Here is a 17,935-nt window from a genome sequence, read left to right as displayed (position 1 = left end):
TTTTTTTCAATTCAACAGTTTCCAATCAAGTGACCAGCCAAATAAATTAAAATTATTCTGGTGGAAAAGGAGTGTTTGCAGAGAAATAGGGAAAGATGAGCATGGCGTTTCAGTCTCATGTGGTGTCTTTTTCTAATACACTGTCCCATATGTGCATAGCTGTGTTGGGTTGATTTTCAGTGTGATAATTTCATGATTTCACAAAATCATATTGATGTAAAATAAACCATATCTAGATCTTCAATAATATCGTGAGAATTCACCTTGATATATAATACCTTTAAAAAAACATTGATTGCTGCAACTACAGATAATATAAGCTTCTAAAAGAGCCACCTTTTAGGGGGGAGCTATTTATATTATCATATACATAATAAACACGTCCTTTTTCTGGATCACTTCAACACAATATATTTACTGTATATAGTTATGGCTTAACCTATGTATATACATTTGAACTTATAGGTTTTCAATGGCGTTAAATGGAAACTTTTTTATTCTTTAACATAAAAATAAGGAATTTCCGCTCAGCGACATACAGAGGACTCGAGAACATAATAAATGAATTGCAGAATACCCGTCAAATGACAAAGAACTAAGAAGTCTTTTTTGTTGTAATTTTGTTTTCACTCAAAACAGATATATGGAGAATACGGGTGGAAGAATCAATGACGTTGCACTTTCAATGTTCTTCTTTTCAATGTTATTATGAAAAAGTTACTTTTATTAAGAAATATCTCTTGAGTGAAAAAAAACCTTACATTATGAAAATTATTATGCATGTATTTAAGGGAAATTCAAAACAGCAATTTAATCCTTGACTTTGGGTTAACGATACATTAGCTTTGTATCGATATTTAAATGGTAAATACAATTAGTTCAAATGCTCTCTTAAGCCATGATTTCATTAATTAAATTTCCTTTTTTTTCAGAAGAGCCGGATGAGACAGAAGTCAGCAAGGGTCGACATGTTGCCATCATTTTAGGCAGTTTAGCTTCTGTCGTTGTTGTTATCATTCTTGTAGTGACTGTTGTGTATTGGGTGAAAAAGATGCAGCAAAGGTACGCATTCCATTGCAAAATACACTCTTACATGTTAGCGTAAAATTTTAAGCTCATTTCAAAAGTTATTTTGATTGAGTCTTAATATTGAAGGACAGAATGAACTTTTCAGAAATTTCATTTTTCCTTTGTTATGTTTGGCATGCTGATACACCAACCAGAGGACTTGTTCATGACATCTCTGAAACTTGTTTTAGTCGCTCATGCATAATATATCCATATCCAAAATGGTTAAAAACAAGTTTAAGCTTCACGAAATGTGTTAAATCTATATCAAAACTGAAAGTTCTGCTCAAAGTTATTCACGCACCAACCGCGTATATTTTTTGTTCACATACACTGCTCACTCTAAGCTGAGGATGTAATACTACTTCCAGTGTGTAAAGTCTCTTGTCAGGATGTTTAAAGCACATTTAAACCACTCCCTACATACTAAGTAATTCAAATTTGAAATCTGGGGATTGGTACAATTACAATGAGTGTCAAAATTATGCTCATTTAAGCGTGCCTGCAAGCATGGCAAGGGTGCAGTTCGCTATATTAAGCACCCTATTCGGTGGAGAAATTGATCATGTAGTAAAGGTTCAAATTTGAAGTTTTCGTGTCAAGTAAAAACCTTTTAGAGTGCAAATGAGCATTTCTTGATGCAAATAATAAAAAGAGTGTTTTATTGCACATTAATTTTACCTTTTGTGCAAGATTACACCCTGAAAGCTTATTACAAGTGTTTCATATAAGATTCAAAAATTCTTAGTGTGTAATACATTTTTTAAAGGGGAATCCAACCCAAATAAAAACTTGTTTTTATAAGAAAGAGAAAAATCAGATAGTTGATAGGTGAAAGTTTGAACAATATTGGACAAACAACAAGAAAGTTATGAATTTTTAAAAGTTGTAAATATTGGTTATCACTATATGGAGACTTCAAATTGGCCGCATATGGGATGTCATAGTGATGTAAGGCAAGGACTACTCTTCTATGTACTCCAATACATATTATGGCTAAAATGTCATTTTTCCCAAAAGTTTTATTTCAAATTATATTTTTCTTTCATGAGGACATAAAACAATATACTACCTGGGTTATATTTAGATTACTGCCCCAGGGGAATGGGTACTTAAGAGAAAACCACAAATCCCTGATAATAAAGTACTTGGCCTATGGGAAAGTTGTCCTTGCCCCTTGTCATAATTTACTTACCCAGTTGCCAATTTGAAATCTACATACTATTAGTGATCTCAATTTTAAAGCAGCTATAACTTTCTTATTGCTTGTCCGATTTCTTTCAAACTTTCACCATTCTGTTTAATTTATTTTTCTCCTTCCCAACACAACATTTTATGGCCAATGCTGGATTCCCCTTTAATCAATTTATTGAATGAACACTCTGTTTACTCTATTTTTGTGCACTTTTATTTTTTTATATTCAGAATGAAGGTTGGAGACGAGTCAGTTGAGATGGAAAAGGTTGAAGCAACACGTGCGGTTCGAAGAAACAACTATACAACAGACATGTCGGAGTAAATGACAACTGCAAATGGTTGAATATCGCACAGATACAGACAGTGGCCTTGTACATATTTTGAAGTCGGTTTTTATTCAAATTCTGGTTAAAAGTTGTTGTTTAACTTTGGATAGCCAAGTGTGACATAAATCTCTATTTCATTGTATCAGATAATGTGACTCTCAAATCATTCTAACTGTAAGGGATGGATTAATAAGATAGTTGTCTTCATCGGTAAAGAATTTGGGAAGAGCACAGAAAACATAAGAAACATGCAATAATAATGTTTTTTTTTTACATTTTTGGCTTCCCATACTTTTATCACGGAGTAAGACCATGGTCTCATTTAGATCCGACTTCGGAATATGGGCAATTGGCATCTAATATAACCTGGAGACTTTTTTTGCTTAAATCCTCATCTACAACACCACTATCCACCTACGACTTGAACACAAAATCAAAAGCAAAGTCTTTTAAAGGAACAAATATCTTATCCTAGATTATGAAGTGCAAGACAAGGGAATGTACGTGGCAGGCCTACACAGTAAATACAGTTTTAGGAGTTTACAAGTAAATACAGCAAGAAGTTTGGTGTTTTTAGTTTGCTTTTATGTGTCCAATACCGATGCTAGGGGTAGGCTGTACATCCGTATGAGTCAAAATACCCCGTTCTGTGATTATATAGGGAAGAGTTTATAGGGTATGTGTCGGGGCATGTGTGTGTGTGTTTGAGATTGAAAAACTGTATTTTTAACATAATTTTTTAATAAGGAAGTCCCAGGCCAAAATCTTATAGTTAGTTACTGCCATTTTCTCTTAAAATTACGCATTTTTCAAAATTGACATAACTTTTCATTTTTGCTTACCTCCTAGTTCCAATGTACTTCAATTCAAATTTTTAATGTCTTTATTAGTGTCTTGGTCAAGCATAATTGAAAGCTCACTTCATTACTTTTCCCCCACAAAAATCTCCAAGATCTTGCAAATCACATGAATGGGGTAGATGCTTAGAAACCTGGCTCCATCATAATAGATGGAACAATTTTACTACTATGAAAAAATATGTAACTTTTCAGTAGGGCCTACACGTATTACAATTTGTGACCAAAAATTTCTTAATGCAATATGTGATCCATGCATATGAATCAATAAGATCAGGATAAAGTTATATTTCATTTTCTATGAACCAAGATAATTGATTTGTATATTACAGATATTCAGAATTTTGTACTAATATGTCACTTCTCTATTTATTCAAGAGAACCTCCATTAAAAAACTACGCTTTCCATAAGGATAACATATCATTCCATTTATTATTGACCTATTTTATCCTAACTTAGCTTTTTGTGAAAGTTTGAAATGAAATAAATTGTTTTGTTAATCACGAATTTGCCTCACTCCCAAAGTGAGAGGAGCCGCATTCATACCCTGAAAATGTTCAAATTACCAATCAAAGATTCTGGCCCAGAGATTGAACTTTTTAGAATGAGTTTTCCACTATGTCCACTTTATCATTGTATTCATGGGCGATGGTAATTACAACGGTAATTTTAACCAGGGGTGGATTCAGGATTTTCCAACATGTCCAAAGGGGGTATATTTTGTCCAGGAAAAAATCTACAACCAAATGTATGTATCTGACAGGAAAGAAATTTAATAAAATTATAAATATGTTTCAGTTAGATAGAGTTTAAGCATGTGTTTAAAATATTTACTTGGTCCAGGTTAGGGTAGGCCTATAGACAAGCATGTAGCCTACATATGTTTTGAATATTTCAATAGCAAGCGTTGGAAACGTCTGATACCCCCCCCCCCCCCCTGAGAGTACAAGTGTACCAGGTTTATGTCATATTTTGTACAGGTGTTAGAAATATTTCTTACTAGGTGAAGCATTTTCATAATAGCCAATACAGTGCTCTAGCATTGATGAGTGTAGTATGTAGATGTACAGATGCACAGGAAGTGTCTTTTATTAATAGAATGTGTTGCTTTATGCACTCATCTGTGATTGAAATTCTTTGAATTACTTTATAGAAATTTTACAGTTAGTCCTAGTAACGGTAAGGTATATTAAGAGGTTAATTTCAGTGATTCAGGGAGAACCACCTAAGCTAGAATAGACCACAGATGTTAGTATAGGCAGTCGAAGTTAAAACTGAGGGACTACGTCGGTGACGAGATAACGACCCCAGCTGCCACCGGTTCACCACCGACATGATTCGTCAAAACTCATGTCATCATTGGGGGCTCGATCTCGTCCACTAATTCGTCGAAGCCACATCTCTCTGATCTGGGGGCTACTCATCAAGGGGCAACACTGTCTGCCGAGGCCGAGTGGAAGAGACATCGCAAGCTGCGGAGGCCAGGAACTGGACCGACCACCAGGGCCGAGTGGGGCATGTCAAGCCAGAAGAGATGATGGGGGCTCTCGTCAACTATTATTATTAAGTTAAGTTATATTTTGTTATCCATATCAATGTATATTTTCATGTACAATTATTGTAAAACAAATCAAAAGGAAACAACATAATGATTTAAGAGATTTGATTAAATCTTTTAATAACTATAATTCTCAGTTTTGCGTATTCCTTATTTGGTGTCAAGCAGCAGTAGGTAAATAATTTGAAAAAAATCACTCCCACGTGACAGTATCATTTTCGAAGACTTCAACTAACTGGTACAGACTAACAGAGTGTGATATAATTCCCCAAAAATTATATCCGAAATGTTTTTTCATGAAGTAATTGAATCATTGTAAACCGTAAAAACAGGGATTTTACTCGTTTCATTTTATAGACAAAATCGCCCATGCATTCGGGATGATCTCTTTGAAGAAATCAAAAGTTCAAACTTCAATTAGGTGATAAAGATAAAAATGTATTGTCGATTTTCAGTAGCTCAATTTACAATGGTTTATGGAGACCCTGGGGCAATAAATTGCCCCCTGACACGATTGATCAACTCTGCAGCTGTCAGTTATTTTGGTCTCATTTTTTAATATAATTTTAATTGTCTAAATTAGTTCTTCTAATAACCATTTGGTCTAATCGCCTGTTGGCCTATTAATTAATAACTAGACGAAGTAGAATTTTTGAACAACTGGGCATTAGACTAAATGAGAATTAGCTAGATCAGAACGAGCGGCAGTTAGACCACATTGGATGTAGACCAAATTGGTACCCCCCCCCCCTCCCCGTGGTATAAGATTATTCTATGGTATAAACGTATTAACCAGCAGTACACTGAGAGGATCAATCTAAAAAAAATGAAATACAAAGCAAAATGTTTGAAATCTAATTAAAGTAATGATTAAATTGCATCAAGAGTGGAAATCAAATTTGCGAAATAGTCATAAATTTCATGAAGAGTGAGAGATGGATAAATAGAGGGAAAGAGCAAGGGAGAGAGAGCGTAAAAAAAGAAATTGAGAATGGTAAAGTTGACAGGGGCTTAAAGAGGGGGGGTATGATTTTTTTTTTTAAATACATATCATAACTGCATGAGCACGTTTTCTCTTATCAATGCTCACATTCATGAAAATTATCAAAAAGAGTAATACAGTGCGTATCAATTAAAAGTTTACACTTAGGAATAATCTTGTCAAATTATATATTATATTCTGAAGATTTGTCTACATTCAAACATTAATTGGTACAAGTCTTTTTAAGAAAACGGCGATTAAAATCTTTCCGCTTGAGTGAGCACCACTTACTTTTGAAAAGTTCGTGAAAAATGATTTGCGCACAACTTGAAAATAGTTACATGAATAAAAAAAAAAGACGTTAATCATGAAAATTAAACACATGGACTTTGACGATGAAGATTGATTTGAAGATATCTTTTATCTTTTTAACTTGTTTCCCTGCCCAAAACACTTATAGAGCGCCATTGCACCTCTATCACACACCGAAGCTATCATGGTGATAACCGCTTTACAACGAGCTTGTCAAGCTTGGGAAAATAAGTGTGGAGGAACATGTATTAATTGAAATATAAAATGTTGTCCCACTTTGAATGACAAAACTTAGTGAAAGAATGCTGGAGTTGTCTGAAATAAACGTTTGTTTCCATGGTTCCAGCTGGCACAAAAAAAGGCAAAGGCTGTGCTTACTTAGGGTTAAAATGTAAAAAAATGTTGAAATGTATCTGTTTTATTTCAATTTGAAAAAAATGCAAAGGAAATGTATGAGAATTTGAGAAATGTACCGCACGTCATACGTATTAGCGTATTTTCCTCAACACAACGTAAAAATTAGCATTTCTGCGCAAACCGATTTCTGCGAGGAGTACAAAAATGCATAGAGCTCACTCAAGTGAGTTACTCCCATTTTATCAAAATTCACCAAATTACTTTCACTTTATAGATGAGACCTAAACCTAAGAATATACGTATGTGAAAAGAGTATCCCCATGTTGTATATTTTTCAATTCCCAGGACTTTTTAAAAGTGTAAACTTTTTATTGATACGCCTTTTGTAGAGGGAAAAGAGGAGGGGGTGAAGAAAAAGGAGAAGAGGATAATTAAAATTCAGCACTACTTACAGGCGCGGATCCAGGAGGGGGCCGAGCCGGCCCCGGCCCCCCCCCCTATTTTTTGACAACCTGCAGAAAAAAGTGTACTCTTTAACTTGATAGAAACTACGAAAAACAGAAAGAAAAGTAAGAAAGAGTTATTATACCCATGATGTGTAATTTATAGCCTCGTAACGGCCGGCCCGACCCCGAAAGGAAACAAGAAAAAGTAAGGGGAAGAATTGGAAGATAGACTTTATATAAAAATTTTCGCTCGCGCTTCGCGCTCGCATTGCCTGTGTAATGAATCCCACTCAAGAGGATTAAAATAATGACACTTAATATATCCAGTTCTGAAATCAATTTGCACACAATATTTTAGCTCGCACATCAAGCTTTCATTATTTTGTTTGATTTGCACAAATTGTTATATGAAAATTTTCAGCCCGCCCTGCGCGCTCGCATTGTTTGATTTGTGAGATATCCTCTTTGGAAATTCTTTCCAAAATCTGTCAAAATGCTCCTTTATCATGTCAGTATATCAGAAAATTAAGCTCGTGCTTCGCGCTCGCATAAAATTGTTTGAGACACACAGCTTGTTCTTTATTTAAATAAAAACGCGCTTAGACTGTCTAGTTTTCAGGTCGGAATATCAAAAATTTTGAGCTCGCACTTCGCACTCATTATTTAATTGGTGAAACTTGTATCCTCTTCATTAATCACTAAAAACAGTCCTAATTGAGTCCTTTTTCACGTTACTATAATAAAATTTCGGCTTGCGCTTCGCGCTCGCATTGTTTAGTTGGATACTTATCTTTGTTTATGATTATAAAAAACGCACAGAATCTGCAGTTCTAAGGACATAAAATCTCAAAGAATTTTAGCTCGCGCTCGCATTATATATTAAGACCACATGAGATACCTTATCTTGTTTATAACAATAAAAACTAACATATACTTAAAACTTCAGTTTTTGTTAGGACTACCCCCTGAAAAACCAACAAAAAAATCAGATTATAGCAGCCAATCGAGAAAAATGTTGATGAAAATATTTTTCGGCCCCCCCTATTGGCGAAAGCTGGATCCGCCCCTGACTTATGTATATAGGCCCTATTTTTGCCTGCGAAACAAATAGAAATCAATTAGATGGGGGTAGCAGCAGGTGTATTATGGGGCCTGAAGTTATAGTGCTCACCACCATGAGCCAAAAAAGGGGGGCCGGATATGGTGTATCGGGCAAAATTTACAAAAAGTTGCGAGTGATACTATTCGAAAAATTATATCACATTTTACCCTTCTCTCTGTAGATACGCCTCTTTTTTTGTCTTGAAAAGCACCCCCAAGACCCCCCCCCCCCCATCTGTACACCAGGCGGTATTTTTTGTTTTGTAGTCATATTTATTATTCATTCAAATAAAATTCCTACAAACATCATAAAGAAAATATCAAACAAAATTATAATTGCAGCTGTGAATACACAAATCAAATTACACTGTGAAACATAGCAGACAAATTGTATCAGAACAGAGACATAAACCGAAATCATGCAAAAATAAAATTTCAACAGTTAATGTATGCAGCTAAAGCAATTTAAAAAAAAAGCCATAATGTAAAAATAATTGTAACAGTTACGCAAACTGAAAGAATGAATGAATGTATAAATGACTTCGTCGACCAAAAAATTGGGAAAGTGAAAAAGAATATATCCTCGATCGATCAACGCAGCTGGCGCTCTTTCACTTCTCTCAAGACCCTATAGTACTGGGCCTTGACTTCTCCTTTGCTGCGCTTTTCGGGGTGCCAACATGGCGAGGAGCAGACGATGTATTTGTAATTACAACTCGTTCATCTCATCGACAATGTTTTGGTGTATACTGTTCCTGTTTGTTGCAGCATTTCCCTTTTCCTCAGATGCATGGGACCAAACAGACCTAGAACTGTTTGATTTGGTAGAGGAAATACAACAAAATTTCTATGAAGTTTTGGAGATCGATCAGGTAAATTGTGCGAAGGGCCGAAGCAAATTGAATGATAAGAGCTCCGCCGCCGCCGGTCCTGCGGCAGAACTCAGACTCAGGATCGTGGTTTTGGTCATGACCGCGGGGTAGCTAACCAGCCAAGTCGACTTGAAACTTTTTAGGCGAGCGTTTCGAGAGTAAACTAAAATTCAAAGATCATTCGCCAAAGGCAAAGCGAGAATATTGTCACCAAATCGTGTGGTACTTCTTTGTATTACTTAGTCGCACTGGCATGTTAATATTGTTATAAAATGTTAATGATGTCTGGAAAACTATGCCATGACATGGCATCCCTAGCCAGGCCCAGGGCAGGAGGCTCCTGGCCATGCCCATGGCCGGCCCACGTACGTGCAGTCGCTGCTGGCTAACGTCAGCTTAATGGACGACACCATACTGCCAGATTTGGCTTGCGCCCTCACCGGCTAACGCTCGAACGCCATCCATCCATACACTAATTCCCCTTGATTACCGTTGATAAAAACCTCTGTCAAATCTTTCCTAGTGTTTTTATGAATTAGCGATGGATGTTTTTCCGTTAATCAAATATCCTTCATTATACCCATATTTTTGTAATATTTATAACACTTTTATTATAATCACAATTTCAGTCCAAACGCGGGTCAGTTTTTGTTAACCCACGTTGTTTGTGCAGGCCCACGTATCTAGCCTTACGCGTAGTGAAAGGAATGATGTTGGGTTGAACAGAATTGTTGTTATTGTTTGTTGGGTATGAAACTATGATGGCGACCAGTCACGTTTGACTGCACCGCCAAATTAATTAATTAAAGGAGAATGAAACTCTTGGAGCAAGTTAGCTTCTGTGAAAGCAGAAAAATCAAAGAATAAGATCAACAAAAGTTTGAGTAAAATAGGACTAGCAATAAAAGAGTTATGAGCATTTGAATGTCGAGATCACTAATGCTATGGAGATCCTCCCATTGGCAATGCGACCAAGATCTGTGATGTCACACACGTACAACTCTCCCATTTGGACACTGAAAATATACCCCAAAACATCTCTTTTTGCTCATTCTAATCATATGACAAATGATTCATCAATGATATAATGTTGTGAAACCTCTGTACTTGTCATCTCATAAAGAGAACACCTCACATTGTGATAGACTCTATAAAAGTGAGAATATAAGTGAAATAAGTACTAAAGTAATGAGGGAGTTGTACGTGTGTGACATCACAGATCTTGGTCGCATTGCCGATGGGAGGATCTACATGGCACTAGTGATCTCAATGTTCAAATGCTCATAACTTTCTTATTATTCATTCAATCTTCCTCAAACTTTCAACAATATGTTTCTTTGATTTTTCTCTTTGATATTGATTCAGCTGGTTTCAAGGGTTTCATTCTCCTTTAAGGTCAAGGTGAGTTAAGAGAAAGGAACAAGGGGCTTTGTGGTGGGGGGGGGGGAGGGAGAGAGAGAGGGGGGGGTAAGAGGGCCTAGTGGCGATATAGACAGGAATAACCGTCGTTTCTGGGGATTTATTCAACAATTTCTGACATTTTACTTTAATCCCCATTAACCGACGGTAGGGTATACGTGTGGGCTCGCATGTGTTCTCATTCCCACCCTTTTGTCAATTCACAGTCCAAAGTTTGATGTAATTTTACACATCGAATTTACAATCTAAGGATGTATAACCAACAAACTTTTAAAACTGGATATTTTGTTAACAAAATACTTTAAACGATATAGATGAAAAGGCATGAAAAATGATACTTTACCGATGTTTAATTGGGTTGAACACGATAAAAATAGTCAATATGGCAGCCAAACTATGAAATATTTACAAACGAACGGAGAGGGCGTCAACAATCACGAATGTGATATCGATATTGCTTTCGATATTATACGATCTGCTCCTTATTTGAATTCATGAAAAGGATACGTACACTCTACCTCGGTAATCATATAGCGCTTGCTGGTTTTTAAAGATAAAATTATCATCACTATTATTTACTATTATTATATAATTATCATTATCGCTAAAATCATTGTGGTTTTTAAATATTATCGTTGTAAGTATTAATATTTGTAGTAGTAATATTTCATTATCATCGTTATTATGATTATTATTATTTCATTATTATCATCATCATCATCATTGTCATTATTTTCATTATATATATTATCACTATGGTTAAGAGATAAAAGAATAATATTTTTCAGATAAATGTTATAGTAAACTGGTCGGGTTGATAAAATTTCTTGTTTGAAATTGAATTCCCAATTGGTCATGACCAGTTCCAGTCATTCTCTGATGATGTTGAGTACCAGTGGCGTACCGTGGGTCACGGCATTGGGGGGGGGCACCAGCAAAAATTTTGAGTCATTTACTGGGCTGGCGAAGCGCGCTCAATTGCCAGGTACTGACGTAATAGAAGCATTTTAAGGACTGTTTCATTAAACAGATATGTATCTCACTGATTAAATAATGCGAGCGCGAAGCGCGAGCTGAAATTTTTGAAATTCAGACCTGAAGAGGGGCATTCTTAGGCTTGATTGTAAAAATTCACTAAGGCCATACGTATTTCACTTACTAAATTATGCGAGCGCGAAGCGCGAGCTGAAAATTTCTGATAGAGTTTTCAGACCAGTAAAGGGAAAATTTTAAGGACTGTTTTCAGGACTTCATGAAGAGCAGACATATCTCACCAGTCCATTGATGCGAACGTAAGCACTAACTGGGAATATTTTATATTCAGACTTTAAAAAAGGGGCAGTTTCTTTTAAGTAGTCATGAGTGAGAAGCATGTCACTACATAAAACAATAACTCGAAGTGCAAGGAAATACATGTATATGGTGTATATTGACTTGAAAACGGAATTTTTTAGTACAACATATATTTCATCAAACAGAAATTACGAGCACCAGGAATGATGAACACAATGTCATAGGCCCTTAGCAAAATATGTTTCATAATTAGAGTTATGAAAAAAATATTTATGTAATATAATATATTATAATATAATATATATGTGAGCCATCCTGGGAAAATGGGTATTATAGGTGAAATTTTGGATTTTGGTTTTTTTATGTTTCCTGGTACCTAGACACATGTACAATGTGTATACAAAATATTAGAGTCTAATTCATATTTACATTAGAGATATGGCCGATTGAAACAGGGGTACCCCCCCCCCCCCTTGGCTGTATGGGTAGTCAGGCTAATTACTCATCTCTTCACGTTAGGGAAATGTTGATTCTTTTGTAATTCATACCCAAGAGAGGTGAGGTGATAACGTGAAGTGCAAAAATTATTGCATACATACACAGGCGAATACAATCACAAGTTCTTCTACATATTCTACCACACCCACACCCGAACCCACACCCACACTCACACACTCCCATTACATGCAAACTAAACCTTATGGAGAGTGCAAGAAATTATATTTGCTATTCAACTGTTACATGGGAGAGGTTCCCCAAATTCAATGCCCAGGGTCAGATGGAGGGGGGATGTGGACCTTGGTCCCTATCAGATTTTTTTGGGGGTGGGGGCAGCTTGCCTTTTTTTAAGTGCCCAACCCATCAGGGGACATGGACAAGTTTTTAATGAGGGGGGGGGGCTGACCATGCCAAAAATCACGATCACATAAAAAGTTTTGTTTTTGAAGGTCATGGAAAAAAATGAGGAGTGCTTAATTAAGTCCCCCTTCCCCCCCCCAAAAAAAAAAAAAAAAAACCACAACACACCACCTCTAACCATTCTCCTCCACACTCTTGGATGGTAAAATGTATACACACAAGAAATCATGCTTTGCAAAGTATTACAACTCGTTCACAAAAGCGCTTTCAATTTTATGAAACCAAGTTTTTTCGTAACAAAAAACAATTATAAAATGCCGATCTGATAGATTTTTTTTTTCAAGGGCGGGGGGGGGGGGGGTAGCCATGAGGATAAATTTCGGCAATGACTGTCAAACTATGTCAATGACCAAAGTATTATATTTTCATATATCTTTTTGTGACTTCCTTTTTAAAAGAACACAAATTTATGCTTAAAACTTGGTTTCACATTTTTAAACAACATGCATTACAACTAATAAATATTCACAAAGACACCAGTATCTGATCCTAATTATTGCACTTTTATATTTTTCTGGCCACACTCTGTACACATATGTACTTGAAATGCATTGTGAACATTTTATACTTCCAAGTAAAGATCAGTCAGAGTTTAACTCTGGATATGGAAGAGGCTGCTGGCTCTCCTCTGAGTAGGCAACAGTTTCAGCAAAAGTCAAAGAAATGTCAATCGGCCTCTACTGTTCAAACCTTACTGATTGAATATACAACGTGATATTCTCTCCTTGGTGTCTGCCTTTAACACTATCTAACACCTCTTGATATAATAGCAAACTTTTCAAATTACTATAACAACATTCTGATACCCCAGTTAACAGTACAAATTAAACTGTTGTACTCTTTGGCATTAAACAATTCATGTAGAGTGTTTAAAAGGGATATAAATAATCTAATGTTCCATTTCCTCCCCCAACCAGGAAGGCCGAGGTGCCAAGATATCTGCCTTGTCCTCATCCAAGAAAGGGCGGATCTCTTTCCATAAGTACTCCTCCCTCTCTCTAGATAGTCCGATTGGTGGCTTGACTGGGGGCATCTGACAGAGTATTTGGATGTCCGCTGAATTTACCAAAAGGGAGAATTTCTCTTCCTCTGCATCGCTTGCTTTCTTGGCATAAACAATGCCCGGTTCTGATGACTCGAATCTGCATGATTGATGAAAGTAAATGAAAAGTTCCCTGATATTAAAATGTTGTAATAGTCACATTGCTTTTTAATTTCTTCACATTTCATAGGCATAATTAATAACAATATATTTAAAGTGCATTTGCCTTTTAATTTTTAGTTAAGTAAATTTCACGTTTTTTTTTTATAAAGGTAAAAGCAGTCCCCGATATCAGATTGGATTTAATGAAAACAAAAAAGTGAAACAATTGGGTAAAAAAAAACATCAAAAGACAATGAGATGTTCGTATTCAGAAGTTTGACTTTGTAATATCACATGCAAGCAGTTTTCCCTGATCAACAGTCAACTTGATCTAAAAAAAAATTATAAGAGAGAATGATATAAAAATATGTATTTTGTGATTTTCGACAAATCTTGATAATAATTGAATATGTTTATCTATTTTTAATAGACTTTATCTTTGGAATTGAAAAGCGGTAGCGATTAAAAGCGGGGGGGGGGGGTGGTTGGAATTTTGGAAATTAAAATTGATGAAATAAAATGACTTTTTTTAGACATGATTTAAGTCTTATTAAAAAAAAACCCTAAATGTAGCCATGGCTACTATGAATAATAGGTCTATTAATACTAGTATTACTATTATTTAGCCAGCATAGCCACCCAAGTTCTGAAAATTGTAATCCGAACGGGCCCCGCTCAACATGATAACACCATTATTATGCCGACTTTAGCTGGACACCCGAGGCCTCAACCGGACCCTCAAGTATTCAAGGAATTTCTTCTTTACTATGGGGGATCTACTGATTATACCTTGGTGGAGAGTGGTACACTTCTTTCATTTTGATTATGGGATGAAGAATGGAAAGCTACCTGAAGTGGTGGTATTGGCGAATCCCAGTCAGAGGCTTGAAGAAATGCTTAAAGTGCTGCTGCCAGCTGTATGTTGGTACTGGGGTGTCCGGCTCTCCAACAACCACAGGCTCCAGAATCTTGGAAATTGCTGAACTCTTATTAGCTACATCCACAACATCCTGGAGACACTGGACAGCTTCTGCCTTTCTGTTAACAAGAGGCAATACAATTTGTTATTTCTTATGATTATTGTGCACTCAACTTAGGAGATACACGATACACTGAATAACCCATGTCTGGATATTGCAGGTACAAAAAAGGATAACCCGTCTTTTTCTTCAATGAGATGTGAAATAAATCAATTGAAATTTGGTTTATGAATAATCAGAAGTTTTTTTTTATTCCAATACAACTTTTATTAAGGCTGCAGAGGGTGGTAATATGTCAATACTGTACATTCCAGTTAACTTGACCAATGAGTGCATGTGAACAAATCCTACCAGGATAATAATGAACTGTTAACTGATTTTTTTTTCTGCATGTGATTATTATTGTAAGGAGACAACAATGATTTTTCATGAATTATGTTAGTACTATATACCTGTAAGTTGACTTGAAGAGACCAGCAAGCCAATCCGGAGCAAACCTGGTATGTCCAACCATCATGAATGCATAGGTGATAGTGGTATTCAAGCCCACCATGCATCTCCAGCAGAGGTATTGTAGAAAAGGGTTATTCTTGTTCTGGCCTCCACAGTTGTCAGCATGGACCTGCATGGCAGTCTCTCCATAGGTGTGACGAGCAGTGTAATCATGGAGCATGGAAATAACCTCATCTGCTCCCTTTCGAGTTGTACATGCCTGGGGAAAAAACAAAAATACATTGTATGTTCAGTGATCTGTACAATATTAAAAACATTAAAAGCATTTAAAACAAATATCATAAGGGATTATATAAATAAATGTTATTTTCATTATACAAGTTATTTTTTTTTTCCCTGAACGAAGAATAATGCCTTGAAAGGAAGATTTTTTTTTTCTTTTATGACATAAAAACCCAAGGGTCACAACCTGAACACATTTTTCAAATACACATCCTACTAGCTAAGTGGCCATGGTCCTATTTAATTTTTTTTTTGGGGGGAAGGGAATTGTGTTCCTTTTTCAGAAATTTTCTTTGTGTTTTATTTCTATTTATTTGCTGTCAGGGTTGGCAACTAGGCATTATCACAGAATTTGAAGCTAGCTAGTAAATAGCTACGGGATAACACTGATCTACAAGAAACATTTCATTCCCCAAAAAAGAATGTTCATCAATAGCTAACAGATAGCTTAAGAAGTTTACAAGCATGTAAATAAATCAAGCAATCTTTTAGCAAGCATGTACTGTTTGCTAGCCTGCCATTGCTTATTAAGTGAGCCACGTACAAGCTAGTTGCTAGCTGGGAGCATGCAAAAAATTATCCAAGGTTTTTTCATCAACTAGCAAATACTAAAATACCTCGTCAATGATGTACAATGTACCATGTGGACGTCCCTCGTTGGCAGCTATGAACAGGTTCACCTTGCGTCCTGACTTAAAGTAAAGCTTGCCAGGTTGCTGCGAGAATGTTGGCAGCAAAATGTTCTGGATGTAGTCGACACTGTAGTGAATTCTAACAGGTCTCGTGTTGGTTGGTGTTGTGCCTGGATCTACACCCTGTCTCACCATTTCGGCAACAGTTTCCTTTGCTGTCTCACACTGATCCTTGTATACTTGACGCTCTCGTGCTGCATCACTAAAAAAATGTAAAACAGGGAATATGGTTATATTTCAAATAATGAATACAGATTTGTATAGAGGACTGTAGTTATTAAATATATTTTGATATTTTTTGTTGATATCCGATGTGGCATATACATTAAATGCTACAGTTAGAATATTTTTTTAAGCTGTTGTATATATTGCAGAAGATATAGAATTCTGTTTTTTTTTTCTAAATTCCACTTCCATTTTTCAACATCTTTATTTCATACTTCTCACATAAATAGATATCATCCTACCTGAGATGTGATTGCTGGCTCTGTATTCTCTGAGTTTTCAGATCATCTGATTGATTGGCACTTCTGAAAATGAGTCGATTGTTTTTCTGACAAGTGGAACAGATGTCAGACTCTGGCTTCATTACATGAATATTAGAAGGCCATAGTTCTTTGAAGAGGGTCAGGCTCACTGGTCGCTTTTCTGCTTGTTGACATGCTCTGGTGTACTCCCGGTATACGCCAACCTTGGTCACATCTGACGGCAACTGCTGTTCTGCAAAGTTAGAATGGACCCTTGGCATGCGGCCTGGAAGAGGGATGCAGTGCTTGTTGGAATATGTCACAATGAAATGACGAGCATCTTTCTTACAGTCCAGAGATATTGTATTTACAGGAAGCCTCTTCTTGTTACCATGACTCTTTGCCAGACGATATGGTTCAGGCGATTGGATATAGTACTTGATCAGGTCACACAATATGTTTTTAGATATTGCATAAAGGAAAATGAAAAACTTCTGGCAGATCTCAACTCCGTGAAAGAAGAACAATGTACGTGATCGCTCCCTTTCCTTTGATGCATGACCCTTTGAAGAGACGGTCTCGCTGTTATTTGTTGTAGTCTTGGTGCAGCTTTGAATGTAAAACAGAATGTATCGTTGTTTTTCTTCCTTGCTCATCTCTTCAAACGTCAAACGGTTAGAAATTATCTCCTGTCTGTCAAACTTTGTAGGGCATTTTTTGCTGCAACAACATCCCTCCTGTATAAATACGGTATCCCTCTCTAACAAAGCAGCAAACTGCGATGTATTTGGTGGTGCCAGAGCATCTGCTGCCTCATCTTCCTCTCCCGTGGGTTCATCAGTCTCTACATCCATGTCATCAATATCTTCCAGACGGTCGAACCAGTCCATGAAGTACTCTGACTCCGTGTCTTCAAAAGCAGTACGTAGGTCTGCATCATCCAGGTTCAGAGGACAATTATCATCAACGCTACTGGCAGCACTAGTACAGCTAATCTGTGAATCCATGATGTTCCTGCAACACAACAAAATAAAATGAGAAAATTTAACATAAAAACAGGCTAAAGTTTAGGTTTAATGAGAATAAAGAAACGCCGGTATATACATACATCAACGAAGTGCTGCTCATGCAATATGTTAGTTTTGCCGAGATGGAACTGTAATTTAAAATGAAGTCAATGACTGATGAAAAACTTGGCCAAAAATATAAC

At 36.3% G+C, this 17,935-nt stretch overlaps 2 protein-coding genes across 2 annotated transcripts in view; one reads left to right on the top strand and one right to left on the bottom strand.

Moving 5' to 3' along the window:
• Window positions 1-5,135, top strand: part of LOC129274174 (sushi, von Willebrand factor type A, EGF and pentraxin domain-containing protein 1-like) — an 84,619-nt gene extending 79,484 nt beyond the window's left edge. The window contains exons 54-55 of the mRNA XM_064108260.1: window positions 933-1,062; window positions 2,494-5,135. Of these exons, the coding sequence (XP_063964330.1) occupies window positions 933-1,062; window positions 2,494-2,587 (224 nt within the window). The 3' untranslated portion in view covers window positions 2,588-5,135. The remainder of the gene's footprint in view (window positions 1-932; window positions 1,063-2,493) is intronic.
• Window positions 5,136-15,264: 10,129 nt separating this feature from the next.
• Window positions 15,265-17,732, bottom strand: LOC135156305 (uncharacterized). Its single transcript, XM_064108259.1, has 3 exons — window positions 16,726-17,732; window positions 16,184-16,460; window positions 15,265-15,543 (listed from the first exon to the last, which is right to left on the bottom strand). Exons 1-3 carry the CDS (start codon window positions 17,730-17,732, stop codon window positions 15,265-15,267), a joined length of 1,563 nt encoding a protein of 520 aa, XP_063964329.1.
• Between the last annotated feature and the right edge of the window lie 203 nt (window positions 17,733-17,935).

Source organism: Lytechinus pictus, chromosome 13, assembly GCF_037042905.1.
Source record: "Lytechinus pictus isolate F3 Inbred chromosome 13, Lp3.0, whole genome shotgun sequence".
Classification (NCBI taxonomy): domain Eukaryota; kingdom Metazoa; phylum Echinodermata; class Echinoidea; order Temnopleuroida; family Toxopneustidae; genus Lytechinus; species Lytechinus pictus.
The sequence above is the reverse complement of the archived record's forward strand: the minus strand, read 5'-3'. Positions and strand labels throughout refer to the sequence as shown.

Excerpts from the sequence above, each read along its gene's own strand:
- LOC135156305 (XM_064108259.1), bottom strand. The coding sequence starts at position 17,732 with ATGGATTCACAGATTAGCTGTACTAGTGCTGCCAGTAGCGTTGATGAT. Across the intron at positions 16,461-16,725 it reads AGCCAGCAATCACATCTCAG|TGATGCAGCACGAGAGCGTC; the intron begins GTAGGATGATAT and ends ACATTTTTTTAG. Across the intron at positions 15,544-16,183 it reads CATTGTACATCATTGACGAG|GCATGTACAACTCGAAAGGG; the intron begins GTATTTTAGTAT and ends TTTTTTCCCCAG.